Source organism: Panulirus ornatus, chromosome 66 (assembly GCF_036320965.1).
Source record: "Panulirus ornatus isolate Po-2019 chromosome 66, ASM3632096v1, whole genome shotgun sequence".
In the NCBI taxonomy this organism is placed as follows: domain Eukaryota; kingdom Metazoa; phylum Arthropoda; class Malacostraca; order Decapoda; family Palinuridae; genus Panulirus; species Panulirus ornatus.
The window spans coordinates 16,104,291-16,131,013 of NC_092289.1; the positions used below are offsets into that span (position 1 = coordinate 16,104,291).

At 37.9% G+C, this 26,723-nt stretch overlaps 1 protein-coding gene across 1 annotated transcript; it reads left to right on the plus strand.

Annotated features, from left to right (window-relative positions):
- Positions 1-702: 702 nt before the first annotated feature.
- LOC139746941 (protein Red-like) lies at positions 703-26,257 on the plus strand. Its single transcript, XM_071658632.1, is given in 13 exon segments — positions 703-846; positions 4,236-4,296; positions 6,342-6,521; positions 7,404-7,574; positions 10,627-10,872; positions 12,910-13,084; positions 14,245-14,370; positions 15,710-15,957; positions 18,548-18,758; positions 18,760-18,803; positions 19,461-19,578; positions 22,089-22,339; positions 26,091-26,257. Coding segments are annotated over 13 exon segments (1,869 nt in total). The 5' UTR covers positions 703-836; the 3' UTR covers positions 26,119-26,257.
- Positions 26,258-26,723: the final 466 nt, after the last annotated feature.

The window sequence follows — 26,723 nt, forward strand, 5'->3', positions numbered from 1 at the left end:
GTCTGCCAATTTGCCATAATTACCTTCAGAACATCATTGGCTTCTTCAGGCCCTTGTTACTGATATCATGCATCCATTAGGTTGTGACGATATTTTTTAATGTTCTAGTGTCCATTTTTTGCTTTTCAAAGTTTTCCAATACTCAATTTACTTCCCGATGATGGGTTATCAAATACAATTACCGGTTCCCGACTAACCATTTAATGGCGAACTGGCCCGTTATCATTATTTCCCCCAAATTTCATGAGTCTCAACTGTACTGCCCATACATGATGAGATCTCTGAAAACCCATGAAAACGAAAGATCACTAAGTAAACCTTTGTTCATATTTATTTTGATAGGATTTTTTTGACGGGGGGTGGTTGGTGGGAATTGAAGACACCATCCTGTTGAAAATACATTGTCCTTTGCTGATTTTGGGTTGTGATATTATAAGTACAGCTAGCATCTTACGTAAATTTATTTCAGAATAAGGTTTGGTTCCTTTGGATATATTTGATTTCCTTCCAGTATTTGGGTTGGGGGAGGGGGAGGACGCAGGCAGTGCGCATGGCTGCAGTCATCTGTTCTTTGTTTACATTCACTGTGTTAGTGGCAGCCGCAGCTTAATGATAGTTAATCATCCAAACCGACCTTGACCTATGAAACCAAAAGAAGAAAACTAGGAAATTGCACTTCAAGAAAAGACAAGGTCATTTTTTTCATTTTCCCAACATAATAATGGCAAGAAACAAGCCGGGAGGAAAATAAAGGAAGACCTATTACTTAAGAAGACCTTGTAGCATTGAGCAGGCTTGTTGTCAGGATACCGAAGATCAAGTTTACTTAATTAAAAATGCCTGCCGGTGAGTAAAGGATATTGCATGCAGTGATTATGAATTTTTGCTTTGATTGTTGAGTAAAAGTAGATGGGTAAGTTACATTCTACATTAAATTACTTTTTTTTTTTTTGAGACAACCCCTCTTATTCACATTATATGGTATCGTTTAATAAAATATGATGCATCATTTCATGCTCCAAAATTGATGTATTATATTCTGTCCTGCATTATTAATGAATTAAAGTTCTGAAGCTCCTAATACATTATTTTCTAAACTGCTTTATTAAATGGATTAAAGACTACTGAAGCTCCTCGTCGTTATTAGCTTTGGCTATATAGTGATGTTCTGCAGTGGAAATGTTGCATTTTGAGAGACCACTAACTCTTGTGGAGTATGAATTTTAGAATCATATTTTGTTGCATGATGGTAGATGATGCTATAGTATAGGGATATCTATGTTAAGGAAAGTGTGGGGTTAATACAAAAATATGTAAAACTTTTGATTCATATCAACAGATCTATTGAAAACCTCACCAGGAGTTGAATCAAAAGAAATGCACCAACATTTAATCTGTTTGTTTCTATAAATCGCATCTCATTTCATTGTGTCTTATGTTCGTTGACATCCAGAAGCATTTACACAGTACTCAGTAATGGGTTGGATTAGTATGTTTGGACTAGAACATTTGATAATATATCAGAAAGAAGTTGCACGATCTCTAGGTCTGGGATCTTTGCTATACTCATGGATTCCTTGTGTCCTCAATGGAGAATGATTTATGAATGTGAGTTTGTTCATTTATTCTCATATATCTTATAATTTGATACTGAATATTCTTGTAATGGAAAGGTTATGAGGGAGAGGGGATATGTGGTGTTAGTCAAGTGTGAATAAGACTTGTAAAGTCGATACTAGTTTATGAATGATAACATGATTTTTGGCATCTCTTTCGGCGTTTCATCATGGGAAAAGTTTAAGAAGGTAGTGATTTTTTTGTTTTTAAGTGTAGCACCTGGTCAGATAGAACTTTCGCCTCCTCTCTGATGAATTACCGATTATTAAAAATTGCAATAATTGTGATTGCTAGAGAGGATAGATGAGGTTTTCATTGGTTCTATGAATTTTTAAAAGTGTATTTCTTCCTCTTACATAAAATATCCTCATATTCCCAAATATACAGCAAGTTTCTTTTTAATATCATTGAATGCAGGTGTGATGAAACACCAAATATATCAAAAGACTCAGATATACCAGAATAATGTAGTGCATGCCATCCAGTTTACGTAAGTTGCGTTCAGATGAACTGTAGAACATAGTTTGATATAAGAAAAGAAAGGTCTATCATCAAGTAAAGAGAAAATATTTTGCCATAATGCTTTTTAGTAATCGCTTCCCTTAACATGAATATCATAATGTCATGACGTTTCTTTTGGTATTTATATATTTATGTGCTTATCATTACTGATTCCAACTCATCCTTTTTAACACAACAGTTATTGTTGAATGATGATGAGACAATGATTGATAGCTAAATTGATCACCAGTTCAACTTCAGTACATACATAGACAAACAATAAAGATCAGAAAGAATATATAAACAAGGGAAGTGATGACAGATGCCAGCAGTGATCTTGGCTCACCCTAATTTTTATGACTTGGTCAGTGATGATAACGTGATGATTGATAGTTTTATCTATGATTTTTCAACATTTGGAAGAATGTATGAAAGGAAGAAGTTGATGGTTAATGTTAATAAGATTAAGGTAATGAGGTTTAGCAGAGGAGGGACATGGTAGGTTTGAGTGTGAGGTTGAATGATGTAAACTTGGTGGAAGTGGGGTGATTTAGTTACCTGGAAGCGGACGTGGCAGCATATGGAACCATGGGAGGAAAAGAGAACCATAGGTGTGAGTGGCAGAGGTCCAGGGTACATAAAGGAAAGTGTGGAAAGAGAGACCACTGTATGAATATGTTGGTGCAGTGAAGTGTTATGCCTGATTAATGGTTTATTAGTGCTAACTGCATTATATGTATGTGAGTCGTGGGTTTGAATTGCAAAAGTTTGGAGAGGATGAATATGTTGGAAATGAAATGCCTGAGAAGATGAATATGTTGGAAATGAAATGCCTGAGAACAATGTGTGATGCGATAAGGGCTGACACGAGAAAGGATTGACGTTTTGAGAGAGGTGTGGTAGCAAGTGGAGTATGTTTGAGAGAGCTGAGTAGGATGTGATGAAATGTTTGGACTTCTGGGAGGAAGAATGAGAAGAGACTAAGAGGATGTATGTGCCAGATGTGGAGAGATCAAACAGGAGGAGGAGACTGAAGATGAGATGTAAGACACTTTGAATTTTTGGGACTGAGCGTGCAGGGGGCTGTGAGGCATGCATGGGATAGAGTGAATTAGATTGGTATGGCGCACTGGGAGAAATGTACTGTCACTGGCCTGAACCAGGTATACAAAGCAGTCACAAATCATGGAAAGGTCTGCTGGACTTGGCTGTGGGTGGTGGTCTTTGATTATGGTGCATTGTGCATGATAGCTTGAGAGTAAGTGTGAACCAGTGAGTGCCATATCTTAAGCTATGCTTGGTGCTACCTTGCCAATGTGGGCAATGGCAAACAAGTATGAAAAAAGTTTCTGTACCCTTAGATCTGAAAAACTATGTTGTTTATCTTAGATTTTTTTGTTTTTGTTTTATATTGTTTATCTGTGATTTTTTTATTTTTGTTTTATATTGTTTCCTGTTGTTACCATATTATGTAGTTTTGTTAATGTAGTATGTAGATTTTTTCTTTGAATTTTCGATGTGTTTTTGCTGGTTGTTCATTGTGCTTTTTTAGAACTATTCCTTGCTTAAGAAACTTAATGAAGAGCATTGATACAGTACTTAACTTTAATAGGAAGTAGTATAGTAATACAGTGCAAAAGAATATTTAGCTTGAGCTCATAATGCAATTGAGGTGTAGCAACTACAATTGTCACTTCATTTAAACTAATTAGGTTTTGCTTATAGTTTTCAGCTGAACTGTCTGCAAACTGTTTGCAGATTGGAATTATATATCTACACTATTGTAGACTGATACTATGTTTGATAAAACTTTATAAAGAAAATCCAAGCATATTGTAATACATGTACTACACAGAGATGAGTAGGTTAAGACCTTGTAAGATAACAGGTTTTTGTCAGTGTAAAAAGTATAACCTTATTTTACATTCCCTAGATAGCTTGAGTGAACTTATTATTCATATACCAGTATTCATTTAGGAAAAATTATTTTACATGTGCAATATTACTGTATGTCTACTATATATTGGGTTACTGCCATAAGTCATTTTGATTAGCACTAGATGTACAGTTTTTTATTTCTATGTTCTAATAATTTTTTTTGCTCTTTACATTTTCAGGTGCCGAGGAAGTGTTTTCCAACCCTTTGGCTCCACTGGGAGAAAGCATTCTTGATGAAAGGTTAGTGCAAGATATTTTGGATCTCCCTTTATGTATTACTTTCTTCAGCTTGTGCAAAGCCCCACAACCCCATTCTGTACTTCCCCTGACCACACTGTATGTTCTGGTTTAACCCATTGAGAGCATATCACCCCATACACCACATAACTCTTATTTTTTCGGATGCATGCGTGCTTCTCTCTCCTGAATTTTCAGGCCCTGGCACTTCAAAGCTTCTTTTACTTCATCCTTCCATCTCCTTCTTGGTCCACTCTTCCCTCTTACTCCTTCCACCTCAGTTTTGTAGATCCTTTTTTTCAATCTTTGTTCACTCATTCCCTCCATAAGTCCAAAGCATATCATGAGTAAGACTACCTCAGTCTTACTGCACTTACTACCACACCTTGCTTTTATTTTGTTACTTCCTACACCATCAACCTTCCTTATCCCAGACATCATCATCAGGCATTTCATTTCTACACATAAGACATCTACGCTCTTTTTCTTTTGCATGCAGGGCTCAAGAGTCACATCCACCTGGCATCATGGGATGACTGTACCTTCAACCATATTCATCTTTGTCTTGATAGACAATGACTTTTCCTTCCACACACTCCTAAGAGCACCTATGACCTTTGCCCTTTTTACCCTCTTGTGATCCTCTTTAACTCCTGTGATTCTCTCCACTGTCATGTCCACTTTCAGGTACCTAAAGCACTCATTTTCTTCCTGATTCTATCCCCGCAGAATCACATTATTATTTTGCCTTGCTCTCTGCTAAAGTTCATTACCTTATTTTTGTTCACATTAAATCATAACTTCCATCTTTCATGCATTCTCCCAAACTCTCAAATCTGTCTCCACGGCCACTTCATCAGCAAACAGCAGCTTACTTGAATCCCAGGTTCCCCCAACACCAGCATACCATTGGCCAACCCCTTTCACCACTCCATCTGTGAACAGGTTAAACAGCTATGGTGATGTTAAACATCCATGATGCAGACCCACCTTCACTTGGAACCAGTCACCCTCTTCTACATGCACAATGCTTTGCTCTCCATGTAAAAGCTCCGCACTGCATCTGGGAACTTTACTTCTGCACTGTATATCCATAACACCAACAAGGCATCTCTGTCATCCTTATCATTTGCCTTCTTTGGTTCGATAAATGCTATGTACAAATCCCTCTATTTCTCCAAGTATTTCTCACACAAATTTTTCAAAGCAAACATCAGTTCCCCACATCATCTGCCACTCCAGAACCCACATTATTCCTCCCCAGATGCTCTGAGTATGCTACTGCCCTTTTAGTCACCACTTTCCCATACAACTTAACTTGTATACTAACCAGACTTTTACTGTATTGTACTCCTTTCCATTCATTGACATTGATACATCCGTTACTGAGGATAACTCCTTGTTTGCAGTTTAATCACTTGCAGGTGGAGTCCAGTAATGGATGAAAATTAGTTAGTGATCATCATAAAAAAGACTTGAAATTTCCCTATATCAATTTGTGGTTGATGAAATGTTATTAAGAATTTCAAATCATAGAATTTCCCCGAAGTAAGACTTAGCCTATCTCATCGTGTCATATACAAAGGTTGTAGATCTCAAGTGACCCTTAATGCTTTTCTTTTTCTTACCGTGAGGTATCAGTGGCATTCATTAGGTAATATCATTTTCTAATTCCTTCTAAGCCTTTCTAAAGCTAATTTCAGAGTGACTGCTTTTTTGTGTGTGTACATGTGTTTCTTTTTATAAGTACTGAATTCATCCCTTATGAATATTGTATAGATTAATTCTCAAGTGCCAGTTGCAACTTTGCTTCTTTATGTAAATTATCTTGTTTATGTTGAGTTTGTTAAGCAGAGTTCCATTGCTTTGGTTACTCTCAACCCATTTATGCCAAATTGTTGCTGCAGTATGTGGGAAATGTTTCATTATATTTTTGTCATGATTTTTTTAGATGTATATATTTGAGAGTATTTTTGTTCGGTTGACAGAGTTCTAATTAATGTGTAAACTTGATAATTATTGTAACTTCTTTCTTTTTATATTTTCAGACCCCAGCGCCTTACTAATGCAGACTTCCGAAAGTTGTTGATGACTCCCCGCATTCCAGCAGGGAGTCAAAAAGAAACACTTTCTTCCGCTGGAACCAAAACATCAAGTACTGAGCCACCTACTCAGCGACGGGAAAATAAAGATGATGTCCGAGCTGCAGAGAGAAAGAAGAAAAAAAGGTACAGGGAATATTAACATTATCATTTTGTGGTAATTTTTTTTTCAAAAAGAAATACCTGAAGTCATTATCTTTGAACCCTCTCAGTGTAACATTCATCATATTCATGAATACTCTGTGTGCAGGATGTTCTCATATTCAAAAAAGAATATCTCTTGAGTTTATTATAATGGTTATCTGGAATGTAATTTTCTGAATAGAATGATGTATAACTCAGCTTGGTGAGACATTGGTTATGTCTTCTGCACATGCTTTAATCTGTGGTGCTCTGCTGCCAGAATGTGTGCAGTTACCAAACTTGAGATGCATATATTTGTTTTGGCCTTATGTAGGATATGAACAGCTTACTAAATATTCTAATGTTTGCCAGAAGTCATTTTGTCTCCTTTACCATTCTCTAACTATGGGACTCTGTTAACAGGTTAGGGGTGATGTCGACTCCCAAGTCCTTCTCACATACAGAATCCTGAAGCCTGTTTTTAGCTAGATAATAACTGTATGGAGGTCTTTTATTTTGTCCTGATCTCATTACATACAATGGCTTGGGTTGAATATCATCAACCATGTATCAGACCAATGGTGGAGTCTGTTTTGGTCTCCTTGTAAGCTAATGCAATCCTCTTCACTTATGACTTCCCTCATGACCATTACATCATCTGCAAAGTATTCAGGCTGGAGTCCACACCTTCAGGCAGTTTATTTACAACAGAGAACCTTCTGCCACTCTGCTGGTCACCCTGACCAATTTCAAGAATGCTCTTTGTAGTCAGGATTATTTACTGTTGATATATGAAAGTTTATGGAGATTATTGGGTATTTAGTAGTAAAATAACAAGGTCTCATTAACCTGTGTATTTTTAACCATTTTGATTATTTTTTCCAGTTACTATGCAAAGATCAAGAAGGAAGAGGAAGAAAAGATGGCAGAGTTGGCAGAGAAGTACCGTGATAGAGCTAAAGAGAGACGTGAAGGGAAAAACCCTGACTATCAAGCAGAAGACCCCTCTCAGGCTGGCATGGGAGGATATCGAGCAGTAGCCCCAGATCTTAAATCGTATGTCTACTCTCACTTTGACAATAATTTGTCTTGTGTGAATGGTATTATATAGTTGTTTTCTTCTGATGAAAGCAACATTTTCCTTTTCCAGCAAAATTTAATCATTTAGGATATATTTTGGACAGTAGTCTCAAGCTCTCAGTGTATATTGGTTGAATCTGGCATGTCAGAGAAGCATTTTCATACTGACAGATTTTTTTTTTTTTTTTTTTTTTTTTTTTTTTTTTTATACTTTGTTGCTGTCTCCCGCGTTTGCGAGGTAGCGCAAGGAAACAGACGAAAGAAATGGCCCAACCCCCCCCCCCATACACATGTACATACACACGTCCACACATGCAAATATACATACCTACACAGCTTTCCATGGTTTACCCCAGACGCTTCACATGCCTTGATTCAATCCACTGACAGCACGTCAACCCCTGTATACCACATGACTCCAATTCACTCTATTCCTTGCCCTCCTTTCACCCTCCTGCATGTTCAGGCCCCGATCACACAAAATCTTTTTCACTCCATCTTTCCACCTCCAATTTGGTCTCCCTCTTCTCCTCGTTCCCTCCACCTCCGACACATATATCCTCTTGGTCAATCTCTCCTCACTCATTCTCTCCATGTGCCCAAACCATTTCAAAACACCCTCTTCTGCTCTCTCAACCACGCTCTTTTTATTTCCACACATCTCTCTTACCCTTACGTTACTTACTCGATCAAACCACCTCACACCACACATTGTCCTCAAACATCTCATTTCCAGCACATCCATCCTCCTGCGCACATCTCTATCCATAGCCCACGCCTCGCAACCATACAACATTGTTGGAACCACTATTCCCTCAAACATACCCATTTTTGCTTTCCGAGATAATGTTCTCGACTTCCACACATTTTTCAAGGCTCCCAAAATTTTCGCCCCCTCCCCCACCCTATGATCCACTTCCGCTTCCATGGTTCCATCCGCTGACAGATCCACTCCCAGATATCTAAAACACTTCACTTCCTCCAGTTTTTCTCCATTCAAACTCACCTCCCAATTGACTTGACCCTCACCCCTACTGACAGATATATAAGTACATAATTTCCCAGTGTTAAAATCTTATCCCATTAAGCTGAATATCTTGTTGAATTTGGTTCTATAAGATTTCCATAGGTTGTTTCTTTGTGTGTTCCTGGGGCTACCTCACTGACGTGTCACCATGGGTGTTCACTTTGTTTTTAGATGGCATGGTAAGTTAGGTGCAAGTGTGTAATCTGTTGAAGATAAAAGGGTCTGGGAAATGTCAGTTATTGTATACTGATGTCATAGCACTGGTGGCAGATTTGAGTGAAAAACTGCTGAAGTTAGTGACTGAGTTTGGAAGACTGTTTGATAAGAGAAAGTTGAGAGTAAATGTGAATAAAAGCAAGGTTATTAGGTTTAGCAGGGTGGAGGGACAGGTTAGTTAGGATGTGAGTTGAATGGAGAAAATTTGGAGGAAGGAAAGTGTTTTAGATACTTGAGAGTGATTATGGCAGCAAATGGAACCACGAAAGCAGACGCAAGTCATTGGATGGGTGAGGTGGTAAAGGTTCTGGAAGCATTGAAGAATGTATGGAAAGGGAGAGGTCTTTATCTGGGAGGGTAGAAATGGGTGCATTTAAAGGTATAGTGGTCCCAATGATGTATAAATGTGAGGCATGAGCTATGGATAAGGATAGGATGTGCAGAGGAATGTGGATGTGTTGAAAATGAAATATTTGAGGACGAAATGTAGTGAGAGGTGGTTTGATCAAGTATGTGATGAAGGTTAAGAGAGAGGTGTAGTAATAAAAAGAGTGTGGTTGAGAGAGCTGAAATGATTTGAACATATGGAAAGAATGAGTGAGGAGAGATTGATAAGGAGGATATATGTGTCTTAAATGTAGGGGACAAGAAGGGAGATACCAAATTAGAGATGGAATAATGGAGTAAAACAGATTTTATGTAATTAGGGCATGAACACACAGGAGGGTGAATGGGCTTGCATGGGAAAGTGTGAATTTGAATGATGTGATATACAGAGGTCAACACTGTCAGTTGACTGAACCAGACCAGGTGAAGCAGTGGTGAAACCATGGTAAGGTCTGTGGGGCCTGATTGTCGATAAAAGGCTGTGGTTTTGGTGCATGGAACTTGACACTACCTTGATGATGCAGGAAACAGGAACAAGTATGAAAAAATATTGTTTTCCACTCTTAATCGCTATTTCCTGAGTTAAGGGACTCCTTTTCTTTTCCAAAACTTGTGTCAGGTAGGGTTCTGAGAGCATATACCTTGATACCTTGGACAGGTGATGTTTTGTTTAGTGGAAGTGATTTTCCATTCAAGATAACTAAAGGGTGTTTGCGGGATTTGTGTCTGTCCAGGGTTAAAAGAGTGACTGAAAGTTTTATTGGAAATGCAAATGTTCTATTTTGGTGCTCATCCTTTAACATTACAAATGGGAGAACCTCCAGTACCCAACCCTGGCTTAGAAAAATAAAAATTCATACCTCCCACACCACTCTAGTCCCCACATAGAAAGTACTTCCAACCTAAATCAACAACTTACTTCTTAGGATATGCAGTCATACTCATGAAGCAATACTCAGAAGGCAGTTACAAAACAACCACACCCCTTAACAGGAAAGTTTTGTAAGACTTAAATAAATTCCATCTTGCATCAACTGCTGACCCATCCTTCATTTTCACTGATATTTGCAGTGCACTTGTAACTAAAAGAACAGGCCCTGTCAAATTAACATGAAATACTTTGACCCAGTTGCATTCCAAAAGCTTATAGATTTCTTCAGTTGCTCCCTGTTACACAAATACCTGAACATCTGGAAACTTACCAACAATGCCTGTCCTAAAACTCCCCAGAACTCATCTCTCTTCCTCATACTACCCTGTATTACTGCTTTCTTTAGGATCCAGACTTCTTGAAAATTTGTACACCACAGAAAAAAAGCAAGGTGATACCTTTGTGAGTTAGTCTGGCTTGATGGTAATGAATATATTCTTGTAATGTTTGTTTATTTCTCATTTCAGAGGCTTGGATGCTGCTGAGCGTCGCAAGCAAATGATCCAAGAGTCCAAATTTTTAGGTGGTGATATGGAGCACACTCATTTAGTGAAGGGTTTGGATTATGCGCTCTTGCAGAAGGTACGATCAGAGATTCAACTTAAGGAGTCTGAGGTGTTGGTAGAAATAGAGCGTCCCATTGTATCTGATGGAACAAAAGAAAAGAAAACATCTGCAGTTATCCCTCAAGATGAGGATGAGCTTCTATTCAAGTAATTATAACCAATGTTGTTTGTATTTTAGTGTTTTCTTATAGAGCATGTTTTCTTGTATGACCAGTTAGATTGATTTGATTGTTCAAGAACTATACTGCAGTTTTTTCCTGTACACTGATATTTCAACATCAAGTGGTCTTTATTACATCAAAGGAATTACATCCTCTGAAGGGAAAGGCAAAGGGCTTATTAGAAAACCATAAGAAATTTTTATCAGAGGGCTTTTCAGTGTGTTTATATTCATCTGTCTATTTAAGATAATTGTAGGCCAAATGCTGCTGTCAAAAATTATCTCAGTATGACATCATGTTTAGAAGATATGCAAAAAATACCCAAATGTTCTTCAAAGAATGGAGTGATTTCATTTTTGAAGAAAGTGAGCATTGCTTTGAATATAGCTCATGCTCCGAGCTCAAAAGATTATCACAGGAATAAGAGGTTACTCAAGTTCCTGTGGAAGAGGAGAGTGTTTTTATTAGGCCTTATATGTGTGAGGCTCTAGTATCTGTGCCAGATAACAGAGGTAATAATGATGTTATGGTCATTAGGAATAAAGTGTGGAGAGTGGAAGAATTATAGTATTTGTTAAGGGTAGGCTATTGACATGTGTTTTAATGGAGTTCATTTTATTATTATTAGGAGAATTTCACTTTTGTCAATCAAAAGGTTAATTGGATAACATTAATTACCTCTTCTGACATCTCACACCTTTTCTGTAGACCCACCTTCATCTGGAACCACCCACCCTCCTCCCATCCTGCTCACACACATTCCTTACTCTCTTGGTAGGAACTCTTCACTGCTTCCTGTAGCTTTCCTTCCATATCATATATTCATAACACTTTTTATAAAGTCATCATTGTCATAAACTTTTTACAGATACTTAGAAGCAATATACACTCTTTCTCTAAATATTTATTACACATATTGTTCAAAGCAAACACCTGATCCACACATACTCTAGCAAATGGATTTGTATGTAGCATTTATGGATCTGGAGAAGGCATATGACAGAGTTGATAGAGATGCTCTGTGGAAGATACTAAGAATATATGGTGTGGGAGGCAAGTTATTAGAAGCAGTGAAAAGTTTTTATCGAGGATGTAAGGCATGTGTAGGAGTAGGAAGAGAGGAAAGTGATTGGTTCTCAGTGAATGTTGGTTTGCAGCAGGGGTGTGTGATGTCTCCATGGTTGTTTAATTTGTTTATGGATGGGGTTGTTAGGGAGGTGAATGCAAGAGTTTTGGAAAGAGGAGCAAGTATGGAGTCTGATGTGGATGAGAGAGCTTGGGAACTGAGTCTGTTTCTTGTTTGCTGATGATACAGCGCTGGTGGCTGATTTGTGTGAGAAACTGCAGAAGGTGGTGACTGAGTTTGGTAAAGTGTGTGAAAGAAGAAAGCTGAGAGTAAATGTGAATAAGAGCAAGGTTATTAGATACAGTAGGGTTGAGGGTCAAGTCAATTGGGAGGTAAGTTTGAATGTAGAAAAACTGGAGGAAGTGAAGTGTTTTAGATATCTGGGAGTGGATTTGGCAGCGGATGGAACCATGGAAGCGGAAGTAATTCATAGGGTGGGGGAGGGGGTGAAAGTTCTGGGAGCGTTGAAAAATGTGTGGAAGTCGAGAACATTATCTTGGAAAGCAAAAATGGGTATGTTTGAAGGAGTAGTGGTTCCAACAATGTTATATGGTTGTGAGGCGTAGGCTGTGGATAGAGTTGTGCGGAGGAGGATGGATGTGCTGGAAATGAGATGTTTGAGGACAATATGTGGTGTGAGATGGTTTGATCGAGTAAGTAATGAAAGGGTAAGAGAGATGTGTGGTAGTAAAAAGAGTGTGGTTGAGAGAGCAGAAGAGGGTGTATTGAAATGGTTTGGTCATATGGAGAGAATGAGTGAGGAAAGATTGACAAAGAGGATATATGTGTCAGAGGTGGAGGGAACGAGGAGAAGTGGGAGACCAAATTGGAGGTGGAAAGATGGAGTGAAAAAGATTTATTTAAACAATATTTTCATATATACTTCTCATGTTTTAGGACAAATTTTGGACGTCGCATCTTCAGCAGCATTTTCAACACAAAACCACCTGAGTTTAATGACTTGTTCCTTACTGGCCGTATGGCATATGCCATTGACCTTGATGATGAAGTTAATGAGAGTGATATTCCTACTACCGTCATCCGCTCCAAAGCTGACCTCCAAGGCATTGAGGTAAATGATTATGTGCCATATAATGATAGAAAAGAGGGGGTTAGAGATGTCCTTTAGAGAGAACTTGAATGAACTATCCATGTTGTCACATAAATCAGAGGAAAACTGGAAAGAATGGGGTGGTCCATTTCCGTGAACTGTATTGGAGAAGATTGCCAAAAGTGAATGCAGATAAATGAAAGACTCACATTTTGAAAGGGATGAGAGATTACATTTATACCAGTTTCCATTTTGAAGAATTGGAAGTTGTGGATGAGTTCAGATATATGCAAGTAAACTTCAGTCAGGATGATAGTGAGAAAGCTAAACTTAAAAGTAGTCATGTAAGGGAGAAAATTCTGAATTGCAATGAAAGCTCTTGTGAATAGAAAAATTATAAGTTTAGCATATGTGTGAAGGTTGCATGAAGAGAATTTTGTCCCATTTCTGATGTATGGATGTGGAACCCAAGTTGGTCAGGTTAGGTAAAGAATAAAAGCTGTAGAGATGGATAACTTGTGTATTATAATTGGAAATAAGAGGGGGGAGAGAATAAAGAAAGAAGTTGTGAGAAAGGTATGTGGCTTGGGAATATCTCTAGAAAGGCACTTGATTGAAAGTCAGAAAGATGACATGGTTGTTTAGAATATGTGGTAGATAATGGTTTGTCAGGATGGTATATGATAGTACATTAAAAGGTACAAGGAGGAGAGATAGACTACAGAAGAGATGGGTAGATGCATTGAGAGTATTGATAAAGGCTAAGGATAGTTCAAAGGGCAATTCTAAAGGAATGAGTGGGGAGCAGGTGCAGTGAAATCATTTTGTGGGTGGAGATAATTTGAATAGAGATGCTGGTCTCAACATATCAACTGAGTGTGCTAAGTGAAAAAGAAGGAACTGTATACAATATTTAAGTGTAAAATTCCATATTTCACTTTTAACACAGTGGGCATGGGTTGAAGATGTGTTATAAGTGATTTGATATTACTTTGGAAAATTGGAAATGGAGTTTATGACAGAATAGATTTTTTTTTTCCAATTTCATTTTATGTTGAAAGTTTACTAGATGATTAGGAAAAGCTAGATGTTCTTGCACATGTAGAAAACTGCATCAGATATTACATTTTGTTCCAGTGTTATAAACATGCTCTTGATTTTTAAAATTTCTTACTCCCTAGAATATGCAAGCAACATTTACAACCAATGACATCGTAATCCAGAAGCTTACTCAGATTTTGTCATACCTACGCACTGGACGAACCAACAAGAAGCAGAAGAAGAAAGACAAAGGCAAAAATGAATCTGTAAGTCTTTTTATGTGGTGTGTCAATTTATCCTTAGACAGTAAGCAGTACTTGAAAAGGTCTCACTTTTAATACGTGAGTGTGCTGACAATTTCATAGGGTCCTTGTTGCAAAGGCATTAACCTTTCAGCTGTGTAGTTGATCCTAAGGGACTCTATATTGTGCACAAAAAATAATAATAATTCAGAAAAATATTATTTCCTTACAGAAGATATGAACCATACTCATAAGTAGAGTTTTGAATAGACTAAATTGAGGTGGATAGGTGACATTTGTACAAAAAAAAAATTTTTACTGTCATGATTATTTATGTAGGATCATTTGGTAGAAGTAGTAGGTAGGAGAATTAGATAGAAGTAGTCATTAGGAACATTAGTTAGGAGCCTCTGGAAACACAGCACTAGACTTGCCCTCTGCCAGTGGCCTGTTCATGGTGGAGCACTAAAGGCTAAGAAGCGGCACAGGAGTTCTTTAGTTATGGGTGCTCTTGCTGTGGCCACCCCATTAAGGGAGTTCCATTTGGAACAGGCATCAGAGATATAGGTAGATTGATAGATGACTTCACATGAATATATTCTGAGATACATATTCCTATCCTCACCTGGATAGGCAAACGCGGGAGACAGCGACAAAGCAAAAAAAAAAAGAAAAAAAAAATATATGCCTAAACACAATGCACGCTTTCTGTAACTTTGCAGGCTTTAACGTAAAATATATATACTAATTGAACTAACATATACCTTTTCTCTATGTAAATTGACCTATTTTTTTACCTAGTTTTAAAAAGATTAAGATGATTGATTACAGTGGTGTGATGATAAGTTGCACAATTTTGATTAATTTTTCTTATAAATCTTGTCTTCATAAGTTACATGCATTGATTTAAGAGTATTTGTAAAACTCTATTTGCATGGCCAGTGGGGCAGATGCACTTCGATGTGGTGGCTACAGCACACATTTCTTTTACTATCCATCAGAGGGGTCTGATGGCTTCTAGTGTTGTTTATCCACAGAAGGACTTCCTTGTAATAGCATTGGACTGTGTATCATAAGTTGACAGATATAACAGTTTAAGGGTTGACAGGGAAAAGTTGTATTTCTTAGATGTTAGATTCATAGTTCAAACTTGTTTATGGTGCTACCACTCTAATATTACTGAATAATTTATTTTTTATACTGCATTAGATAAGTGATCTTTCTGTTAATAGGTATTATGTGTTTAATCTTTTGGTGTAGGAACCTTTTATCTTCCCCACCTTGCTCTTTCTTCATCACATTTTTTCTTTCTTATTGTAAAATTTTTTTTAATTGATTAGATATTGTTTGCTTGTCCTTTCAGGCAGGTAGGACTGGAGCTGATGACAGTATCTATGGAGATATTGGTGACTATGTCCCATCTGTGGGAAAGGCCAGTGACCGAGACAAAGATCGTGGAGATCGTGATCGTGACCGTGAAAGGGGTAGAGATAGAGATCGTGACCGTGAGCGTGACCGCAGGGACCGGGATAAGGAGAGAGGAGACCGAGACAGAGATAGAGAAAAGGAGAGACGAGAACGTGATAGAGACAGAGATAGGGATCGTGATAGGTAAGTTATATTTGATGTTGATTTGAGATTTACTTAGGTGTAACTATCATGTTGGTTAATCTTTGTTATTTGTGAAATACTGCTGGCGTGATGTTTTGCAATATCATCATCATTGGGGTAGCACTAGTGTCATTGGCTAGGACAAATGTCATTTGATAAAAATAAGTAACTTAGTGAAGTATATACACCATCATCATTTGACTTACTCATCATGTTTTTTGCTGGTTTTGGTGCATTACACATGACAGCTAGAGACTGAGTGTGAATGGATGTGGCCTTTGTTGTCTTTTCCTAGCGCTACCTCGCATGCATGCGGGGGAGGGGGGTGCCATTTCATGTGTGGTGGGGTGGCGGCGGGAATGGACAAAGGCAGCATGTATGAATATGTACACGTGTATATATGTATATGTATGTATACGTTGAAATGTATAGGTATACATATGTGCGTGTGTGGGCGTTTATTTATATACATGTGTACGTGGGTGGGTTGGGCCATTCTTTTGTCTGTTTCCTTGTGCTACCTTGCTAATGCGGGAGATAGCGATAAAGTATAATAAATGATAAATAATTTTGAATATACTTTATGCAGCAAATAACAAAATGTTAACTTTTTTCTTCATCTTAGTGAGACAACATTAGGAACAAATGTACAGTGCATTTCAACACATTTTGTCTCTAGCTATCATTTATGAAAACCAAAACTAGAGCCTGCTATCCCCAGCCAAGCCCAACATATTATTTCATGATTTGTCTTGACTACATATTCCCTGGTTCAGCCCATGAACAGCACTTTGCCGTTGCTCCTAGTATATCACATCACTCCTGTTCATCCTATCAAATGCATGCCCCACCACTTCCTGAATATGCGGACCCCAGTACCCCAAAGCCTTCTTCACTTCATCCGTACATTTTTTAGTGGAGATGTTGACAGAGCTAGCTAGAAAGTTACTTAACCAGAAGATATAAAACAGCACTCTTCAAAGAGCAATGAAAATCACAGACAAGCAAACACAGATATGAAAATCATTGAGACGGAAAAATATTCCAATGGAAGGTAGTTCATCGTCTGTAAAAAAAACTTTGCCTCCCTATACATTTTCAGAAGTGGTCTCACTTATAATTTTGTACTTTGTCATCTCTGCTTTGGCCATGATTTCTATCTGTAGACATCAAGGCATGGAATTAGGAGGGCTTCTAAAGCATTTGAGGCCCATTTTTTGGGTCAATAGGTTCTTCATCTCCTGAATGAGGCAAGACACTAATGAGATATTGCAGGAAGCAGCCACCTGATTGTGCATTCTGAGTGCTCAGAGTACCTAGAATTCTCTAGTCTATCCACATTTTCTAACTTCCTGGAAAGAATTTGGGCTTTCTACTCCTTAGAAAGGTAAGGTGGAAGAAATTTAGAGCCCAGAAGTGATATTCCCAAAATGAAGTGCCACCCTAGAAGATTGAAGATAGCCTGAGGCATTCTAGTCCTTAGAAAGGAAAGGTGAAAGAAATTCAGAGCGTAGAAGTGATATTCCCAAAATGAAGGGGCAGCCTAGAAGAGTAAAGATAGCCTGAGACAGGTGGCTGGTACTAAAACTTAGAAACATTAATCTCTGTGACCAGATGTGCAGTATCACCCTGAGAGCGTTATATGCTTGTACCCACGGTAAACCATAGACATGTATTTCTTTTGGAGATATGTGGCAGGTGGACCGGGCTTTTTGTAAACACTGTGTGTATGAATATATGAAGTTTTATTACAACAGTTCCAAAAGTCAGACTAAATATCTTAATGAGCATACAAATGATAATATCATAATACCCACATATCTCCTATACATCAAAGGTAACTAAAAGTGTTGATATTTAGAGGCTGGAAATCCTTTCCCGTTGTAGCTTCCAAAAGAGGTAAGGAGTTAGGAAAGGATTTTTCATCTAAGGTTCAGTTGTGTGTTCCTGGCATTACCTTGCTAAGGTGCCAGACTTCACACAGTTATGATAGAAAGAAAGAAAAGACTTTTTTGAACTCAGATGATATAAGTTAATGGAGATAGGGGTAAGGAAAATAAGTGGTAAATAAGAAAGATTATATGAGATACTGTTTATTTATTTCTTCAAAGGGTTTCATCATATAGGAATGTGAAGAGCTTTACAAAGACTGTTGTTTGATTGAGTTTCTGTTTGATGTGTCCAGCAACATACTGGAAGATATTTAGGAAAATATATGAGTATATTTTTCATGTTTGCCTTTTCCCATGTTGTCAGGTAGCACTGGAAACATATGAAATATGGCACCATTAGTAAATAGGTAATTGTATATAGATATTATTCCCAGGAATAGGGGAGAAAGAATGCTGGCCATGTTTCTCCTGTTTATTGTAGAAGGATGCTAAGAGAGTTAGGAATTGAGAGCTTAAAATCCTCCCCTGCTGTATTGATTTTCAAATGAAAGAAAAGAGGAAGGAGCCAAGCGAGGATTTTTTTCCTTTAAGGGTCAGTCATGTGTACCTGATGCTACCTCTCTTATGCTGGAAATAGTGAAGATGCATGAAAAGATATATATTGATATATTAAACATTAGATACATGATGCATTTCAGGCATGATCGTGATCGAGAACATGATAGAGAAAGGAAACCCCGTTCATACTTCAGCCGTTCAGCTCATGAAGAAGTGAAGAATGAGATGCGTGCTGCAGAGGAGAGGTTACAGGCACAGTGGCCCACTGGAGCAGATATAAATGCTGACAAACAGGTCCCTCAGGCCCCTCAGCAGCCACAGGAACAGGTGACACAACAGCAACAAACACAGCAAGCAACAACAATTACCTACACAACAGCAACAACAGCCAAAACAGTAAGTATTTTTCTTCATTATTTACATTTTTTCATACACACTTCATTCTTAAACTCAGTTATTGTGTGTTCATTCTCATAGTTTGAGAAACAGTGAGTGTGAGTATGGTAAATGGGAAACTGATAGAATTATAAGATGTAACTTGCATGATTTTATATGATTATAACGATATATGATGTCTGTGATTTTATTTCTCTCGATATCTATCTATCTATATCTGACATCTGTTCCATTCTGGAACTCCCTCAGGAGGGTAGTTAGGCAATAGTCCCTATAACTAGTGAACTATATTGCAGCTTCTTAGCCTTTAGTGCCTTACCCTTAACAGGCCACTGGCAGAGGGCAAGTCTAACACTATTTTTTGCAGAGGCTCCTAGCTAATGTTTCTATTGACTACTTCTACCCAAAGAAAATCTTGATATTTATTTTATATATTATTTTATAACATAATTTTTACAACAAAAAATCTAATGTTGTTAAGTGTTGGTTGTAGGTCCATTTATCGTGATTCAGTATTGCCTGGAAAAACATTGTTGGCATTGATGATTTTGCACAGCCCCGAGTAATTTCATTGTGAACTGCATTACCACTATATGTTTTTGACTCTGTTTTTCACTTTATTGCAATTGAAAATTGAAAAGTGAAAAATAATTTCAGAGTGAACAGTTTGTTGGTGGTGGATGACTACTACACTGAGTGTTACCCTGGTATGGCAGAGATGCAAGATGCCATTGATGATTCAGATGATGAAGCTGACTACACGAAGATGGACATGGTTAGTTTTTCGGAAGAGTTAGTGTGAGGACATTAGTGGTTCTTGTTCTCTTACTTCTCAGATTGTACATAGTGATTTATGTAATCACCATTATAGACTTTGTATATCATTTGTACTTCTGCTGTTATAGCTTTTATCATTGCAATCCGGTAAAACCTTGATTTAACAGACTAATTGGGGGAGGGGGTGTTTGTTAATGCTAAAAGTCTGCTAAATTGAATGTAACCTATGGGCCATTTTTTAATACAGTATACAGTTCACACACTTCCTTTTAACTCTGATATCACTTGATGCCATTTTGAATCATAGGGATTGCAAAATTATTTAATAAATAAAGTCACAATTCTTTGTATACAACCTGACTGCACGATATCATGAGGCAGACTTAGACTGAAACAAAGCGAGTATACCACACTTGCTACCAAAAACTGTGTGATATGAAATGTGCAGGGTGCAGCATTTGAGATTTTTTTCATCATTATTAATTGATTATTATTTGCCTGGTCCAACGAATTCAAAATCCATTGTGTTGGTCCGTAAAATTGAAGGTTTACTTTACTTTATATTCATCTTTCTGTACTCACTTTTTTCCATGATATCACTGTCATTTGTTAGCATTTTTCAGAAAATTCTGTCCACTTGCTGTACTTATATGAAATTACTGAACTCTGATATAGTCTATAATGCTCACCTTGATTAAGGCTCTTTAAAGTGAAGTTTTAGGGTGCCCAATAGTAATCACTTTTTTTGTCAGTATGTCTGTCCACAGTTTAGTGGCCACAAAATAACTGGAAAGCTTGGTGTTAGATTTTATTAAAATTTTCTATAACGAAACCAGTGAATGATACTTTTGGGGTCTGAAGGTCCAAGGTCAAGGTCTGTGGTGTTCTTTGAGTTGATTTTGGAGGTGATTTGATTTCTGTGCAGTAATTAAGGCCTTGACAAACAAAGTTTAGCATAACTGCACCATATCTAGATTACAGTTGTAACCATATTTTTATGGCTTCAGCATGGCTATTGTGGTTTTACTTTATTAGATAGATTGATTCTTCCTGTCCTCATTTAAATTCAAAAGTGCACTTTCTCATTATGTAGAGATGCCTATGTTACAGGCAGCTGTAATTAGCATTGGGTAAAAAAATTTGCACTTTAAGTTACACATATAACACAGAGGGGGAACTTACAGTGTTGTCTTTCCCATGTGTGTTTGCTTGCTACTTTCTGCAGTAGGCATGCAGCTGTGTGTGCTAATCCCAGCAAGTAAATGATTGTTTCTAGGGCAATAATGACAATGGTATTGATTTGGTGGATCATTTTACTAGTGGCTTCATTTCATCATCCCTCCTGTCAGTACCCTTTTTCACTTGCCCACCTTTAACTTACTACATGCCCCACACTTCTCTTGCACGTGCCAGCACTGCTTCCTTAAATACCTTCCATTCCTCACCCACTCCCTTAGCTTTGTTTACTCTCACCTCTTTTGTCATTCACCAGTACCTGGCCTCTTGCATCAAAATTGCTGATGCACTTACTCAGCTCACCTCTTTTCATCATTCTTCTCATGACTTGGTGCATTAGCACTAATAATAATCCATCTCTCTTAATCCACTTTAATTTGGCACACAATAATCTGGAGTTCTTTTCCATACACTTTTTCACATTGAGTTGTAGAGCAACCCTTTTCTGTCTCTTGCCCCCACTAACTCTACCCTTAAGACATTCTCAAACTATTTTTCACCCTTACCCTCGAGCTTTTTTCATTCAGAGCTAGAACATCCAGGTTCCACTCCTCAAACATCAATTATTTCTCCTCTCTTCTCGTCTTGGTTATCTCCACACTCATTTAAACCCCCAGCCTGAGCACTCCTCATTTGGCTCCTTCTTCTCTTCCATCTTTTATGAATTGAAGTACAAGAATGGGAAGGTTTCAAACCCCATGCTCCTACCTCTCTCAGTTACTTTCTACAACGCACAAGGAGTAATTGGGTAGAATTCTTTTCCCAGCAAGGAATAATTGGGTAGAGTTCTTTCCCCATCTACAACAGTGGTGCTACCCCTTCCTTGGCTCTTGCCTTCACAGTAATTGATGAGCCAAAAATATTTTTTTGAAGTTTTGACAAACCCCTTTACTACAGCCTCCATATATTTTAGGGGCTTTATTTTTGAGGTGAAGACATTTTGAGTTTGAATTACATTTCTACCTTGCTTTGCTTTAAGCTGAAACATTGAGGAGGTGTTCTTCTGCACTATTCCCATTAGATCCTGTAGATATTAATTTGGTTTCATCCGTTGGCAATGTAGTTACCATAAACTGAAGGATGGGTTGTCTGCATTGCCTTGGATGTTGTTTTCCTTCCAAGCAAAAGTTTAGATAGAAGTGTCTAATGTGAGGAAGTACATTTGTGGTACACTTTCAGGTATTTTACCAAGCAAGCATCCATAGTCAGGCATTTGATGTGAAGAATATCCATAGAAACTGAATTACATGGTTTTTCCATTCTCAATTTAAGGGTAACAAGAAAGGTCCAGTTGGTCGTTGGGACTTCGATACACAAGAAGAATACAGTGATTACATGAATCAACGAGAAGCTATGCCAAAAGCTGCTTTTCAGTATGGTGTGAAGATGGCAGATGGTCGGAAAACTCGCCGTATAGGGGGAAATAAGGAGAAAGATCGTAATGCTGAGCTGAACAGAGAGTGGCAACAGATCCAGCAGATCCTGAAGAGACGCAAGGACACTGATGGAGGTTCTGGTATTCCGTAAGTATTTATCATGTTATTAGATTTTAATGTATATTTAGCTGTTTTTCTTGAAACCTTTAGAATGCCATGAAATCAAGCACATAATATGATAGGAACTGTTACACAGACCATTATATTTCATGGATATCAGGGAGAATGGTTTGGTGAACAGAGAAGAGGTATTGAAAGCATTGTGGAAGATGAAAGCTGGCAAGGTGGTGGGTTTGGATGGTATTGCAGTGGAATGTATTAAAAAAGGGGTTACTGTGTTTGTTGACTGGTTGGTAAGGATATTTAAGTTATGTATGACTTAAATACATACAAATGGATTTGTATGTAGCATTTATGGATCTGGAGAAGGCATATGATAGAGTTGATAGAGATGCTCTGTGGAAGGTATTAAGAATATATGGTGTGGGAGGCAAGTTGTTAGAAGCAGTGAAAAGTTTTTATCGAGGATGTAAGGCATGTGTACGTGTAGGAAGAGAGGAAAGTGATTGGTTCTCAGTGAATGTAGGTTTGTGGCAGGGGTGTGTGATGTCTCCATGGTTGTTTAATTTGTTTATGGATGGGGTTGTTAGGGAGGTGAATGCAAGAGTTTTGGAAAGAGGGGCAAGGATGAAGTCTGTTGGGGATGAGAGAGCTTGGGAAGTGAGTCAGTTATTGTTCGCTGATGATACAGCGCTGGTGGCCGATTCATGTGAGAAACTGCAGAAGGTGGTGACTGAGTTTGGTAAAGTGTGTGAAAGAAGAAAGTTAAGAGTAAATGTGAATAAGAGCAAGGTTATTAGGTACAGTAGGGTTGAGGGTCAAGTCAATTGGGAGGTGAGTTTGAATGGAGAAAAACTGGAGGAAGTGAAGTGTTTTAGATATCTGGGAGTGGATCTGGCAGCAGATGGAAACATGGAAGCGGAAGTGGATCATAGGGTGGGGGAGGGGGCGAAAATTCTGGGAGCCTTGAAGAATGTGTGGAAGTCGAGAACATTATCTCGGAAAGCAAAAATGGGTATGTTTGAAGGAATAGTGGTTCCAACAATGTTGTATGGTTGCGAGGCGTGGACTATGGATAGAGTTGTGTGCAGGAGGTTGGATGTGCTGGAAATGAGATGTTTGAGGACAATGTGTGGTGTGAGATGGTTTGATCGAGTAAGTAACATAAGGGTAAGAGAGATGTGTGGAAATAAAAAGAGCGTGGTTGAGAGAGCAGAAGAGGGTGTTTTGAAATGGTTTGGTCACATGGAGAGAATGAGTGAGGAAAGATTGACCAAGAGGATATATGTGTCAGAGGTGGAGGGAACGAGGAGAAGAGGGAGACCAAATTGGAGGTGGAAAGATGGAGTGAAAAAGATTTTGTGTGATCGGGGCCTGAACATGCAGGAGGGTGAAAGGAGGGCAAGGAATAGAGTGAATTGGAGCGATGTGGTATACCGGGGTTGACGTGCTGTCAGTGGATTGAATCAAGGCATGTGAAGCGTCTGGGGTAAACCATGGAAAGCTGTGTAGGTATTTATATTTGCGTGTGTGGACGTATGTATATACATGTGTATGGGGGTGGGTTGGGCCATTTCTTTCGTCTGTTTCCTTGCGCTACCTCGCAAATGCGGGAGACAGCGACAAAGCAAAAAAAAAAAAAAAAATGACTTATGGTGAGGTTACCTGAGGATTGGCAGAATGCATGCATAGTGCCATTGTACAAAGGCAAAGAGGATAGATGTGAGTGTTCAAATTACAGAGGTATAAGTTTGTTGAGTATTCCTGGGAAGTTATATGGGAGGGTATTGATTGAGAGGGCAAAGGCATGTATGTACAGAGCATCAGATTGGGGAAGAGCAGTGTGGTTTCAGAAGTGGTAGAGGATTTGTGGATCAGGTGTTTGCTTTGAAGAATGTATGTGAGAAATACATAGAAAAGCAGATGGATTTGTATGTAGCATTTATGGATCTGGAGAAGGCATGTGATAGAGTTGATAGAGATGTTCTGTGTAAGGTATGAAGAGTATATGGTGTGGGAGGTAAGTTGCTAGAAGCATTGAAAAGTTTTTATCGAGGATGTAAGGCATGTCTACGAGTAAGAAGAGAGGAAAGGATTGGTTCCAAGTGAATGTCGGTTTGCAGCAGGAGTGTGTGATGTCTTCATGGTTGTTTAATTTGTTTATAGATGGGGTTGTTAGGGAGGTGAATGCCAGAGTTTTGGAGAGAGGGGCAAGTATGCAGTTTGTTGTGGATGAGAGAGCTTGGGAAGTGAATCATTTGTTGTTCGCTGATGATACAGCATTGCTGGCTGATTTGTGTGAGAAACTGCAGAATTTGGTGACTGAGCAGAAGTTTGGTGACTGAGTTTGGTAAAGTGTGTGAAAGAAGAAAGCTGAGAGTAAATGTGAATAAGAGCAAGGTTATTAGGTTCAGAAGGGTTGAGGGACAGGTAAACTGGGAGGTAAGTTTGAATGGAGAAAAACTGGAGGAAGTGAAGTGTTTTAGATATCTGGGAGTGGATTGGGCAGCGGGTGGAATCAATAAAGAGGAAATAAGTCACAGGGTGGGGGAGGGGAGCAAAGGTTCTGGGAGTATTGAAGAATGTGATGTATATGTACATGTGTTAATATGTATATGTATGTATACGTTGAAATGTATAGGTATGTATATGTGCGTGTGCGGGCGTTTATGTATATGCATGTGTATGTGGGAGGGTTGGGCCTTTCTTTCTTCTGTTTCCTTGCACTGCCTTGCTAACGCAGGAGACAGTGACTAAGTATAATAAAATAGATGAATAGATAGATCTTTGTTTAATGTCATATGCCCCAGACATGTACAAAACTTCATTGAATCCAGGACTTGAATTAGAAATATAAAAGGGCAATAGAAAGAAAAAGCTTAGAATGTTCTTAAGAAATTTTCCAGAATAATAGAATGATTTTATGCATGGTAACCAATCCTTCCTTCCCTTATTATTATTTTGAAAGTAGGAACAGAAGTTGTAAAGTTAGAATTTTTCCTTAAAGGATATAGTATCCCCTCCTGATGTTACTTTGTTAATGTGGGGAAAGTCAGCAAGAACTGGCATAGGTAATTTCAGCACACCTGCTAGGCTCAAAAACACAGTTTAGTTTTGTAATAGACTTTTTCTGAACTTTGGGGTTTCAAGTTGCAGGAAGCATTGCATTACTATCCACTTCATTTATTTGATTGCTCTGGACAAGTATAGTTTAACCTACACTTGACTGAATGGCTTTAAATGTTTCCATTTAGTTATTGATGTAAAAGGATAATCATTATGTGTGTAGTATTTTGTTGTGATTGATAGCGGAACAGATAAGACTTTTTTTCTATGGAAAGTCTTCAAAACCAGAGCTGCTGTCTTGCCAGTAAAACAGTTGGAAACAGCTTGTGTTTGATTTGCTGTACATGTAGGAATCTTTAGTATATGTTTTGAGCATTTGATAGTAGGTTCTCTCCTGGTAATGGTCAGTAATCCAAATATAAGGCAAGAATCTTTGAATGTAGAAAAAGGGCTTTTATGATATAGGTTGATTGACAGGTAGAAGGAACATGCTAACTGTAAAGATGCAGAGATTTGTATTACAAGAATTGATGAAAAAAGGTTACCTTGTACTGAAGTGTAATATTATTCTTTAGTTTAGAATGACCTTTCTGTTTTGGGAAACAACGATTATGTATAATGAATATAAGTTTAGAATGACAGTCATATAAAATGTTTTGAATCTTGTTAATTTTTTTTATTATTGGCTGTTGTTACTCTTATTTTTTTTCAGGGAAAAAGGAGCAAGATATGATTACTAGCAAGTGGAAGAGCAAGGGAATTGCACAGGAGTTATAAATGTGATTCATAAATACTTGTAAGTTATGTAGTGATGTGTTATATTGCTAATTTCAAAGTATAACACTACCTTGAAATCTTTTAACAGTTATTTTTGACATGGCAGGGGCTATGTACTTACTTAAATGTACTAGGCCAGATTTTCTGTACAATGTTGCATTACTTCAAAGGTAATGTGACATGTTGCAAAGGTTAATACTGAACGACTTGTATTTTTTATTAATGTTAAATATAGTTTTGTGGATAATTATTGGATCTTTTAGTTACCTTTATTGATATGAAAAATTAACCTTACTTTAGGGATGTTGAAATTATTATAATGCTTTTAAGAAAGTACATTTTGAATATATAGATATTTGCTCCATGCATCATTTCAGTATTGAGCACTTTGTTAAAGTAAGAACTGTTACAAATATTATACATTTATTGTTTTCATCTATGTGAAGATTTTAATGCAATTGCCACTGCAGAACACATTGGACCATAACATATTTTATACCATTTATACATGAGGTTTTCATATACTTGCAATAGAGTTGCCCTCTGCCAGTGGCTTGTGAAAGAGTGA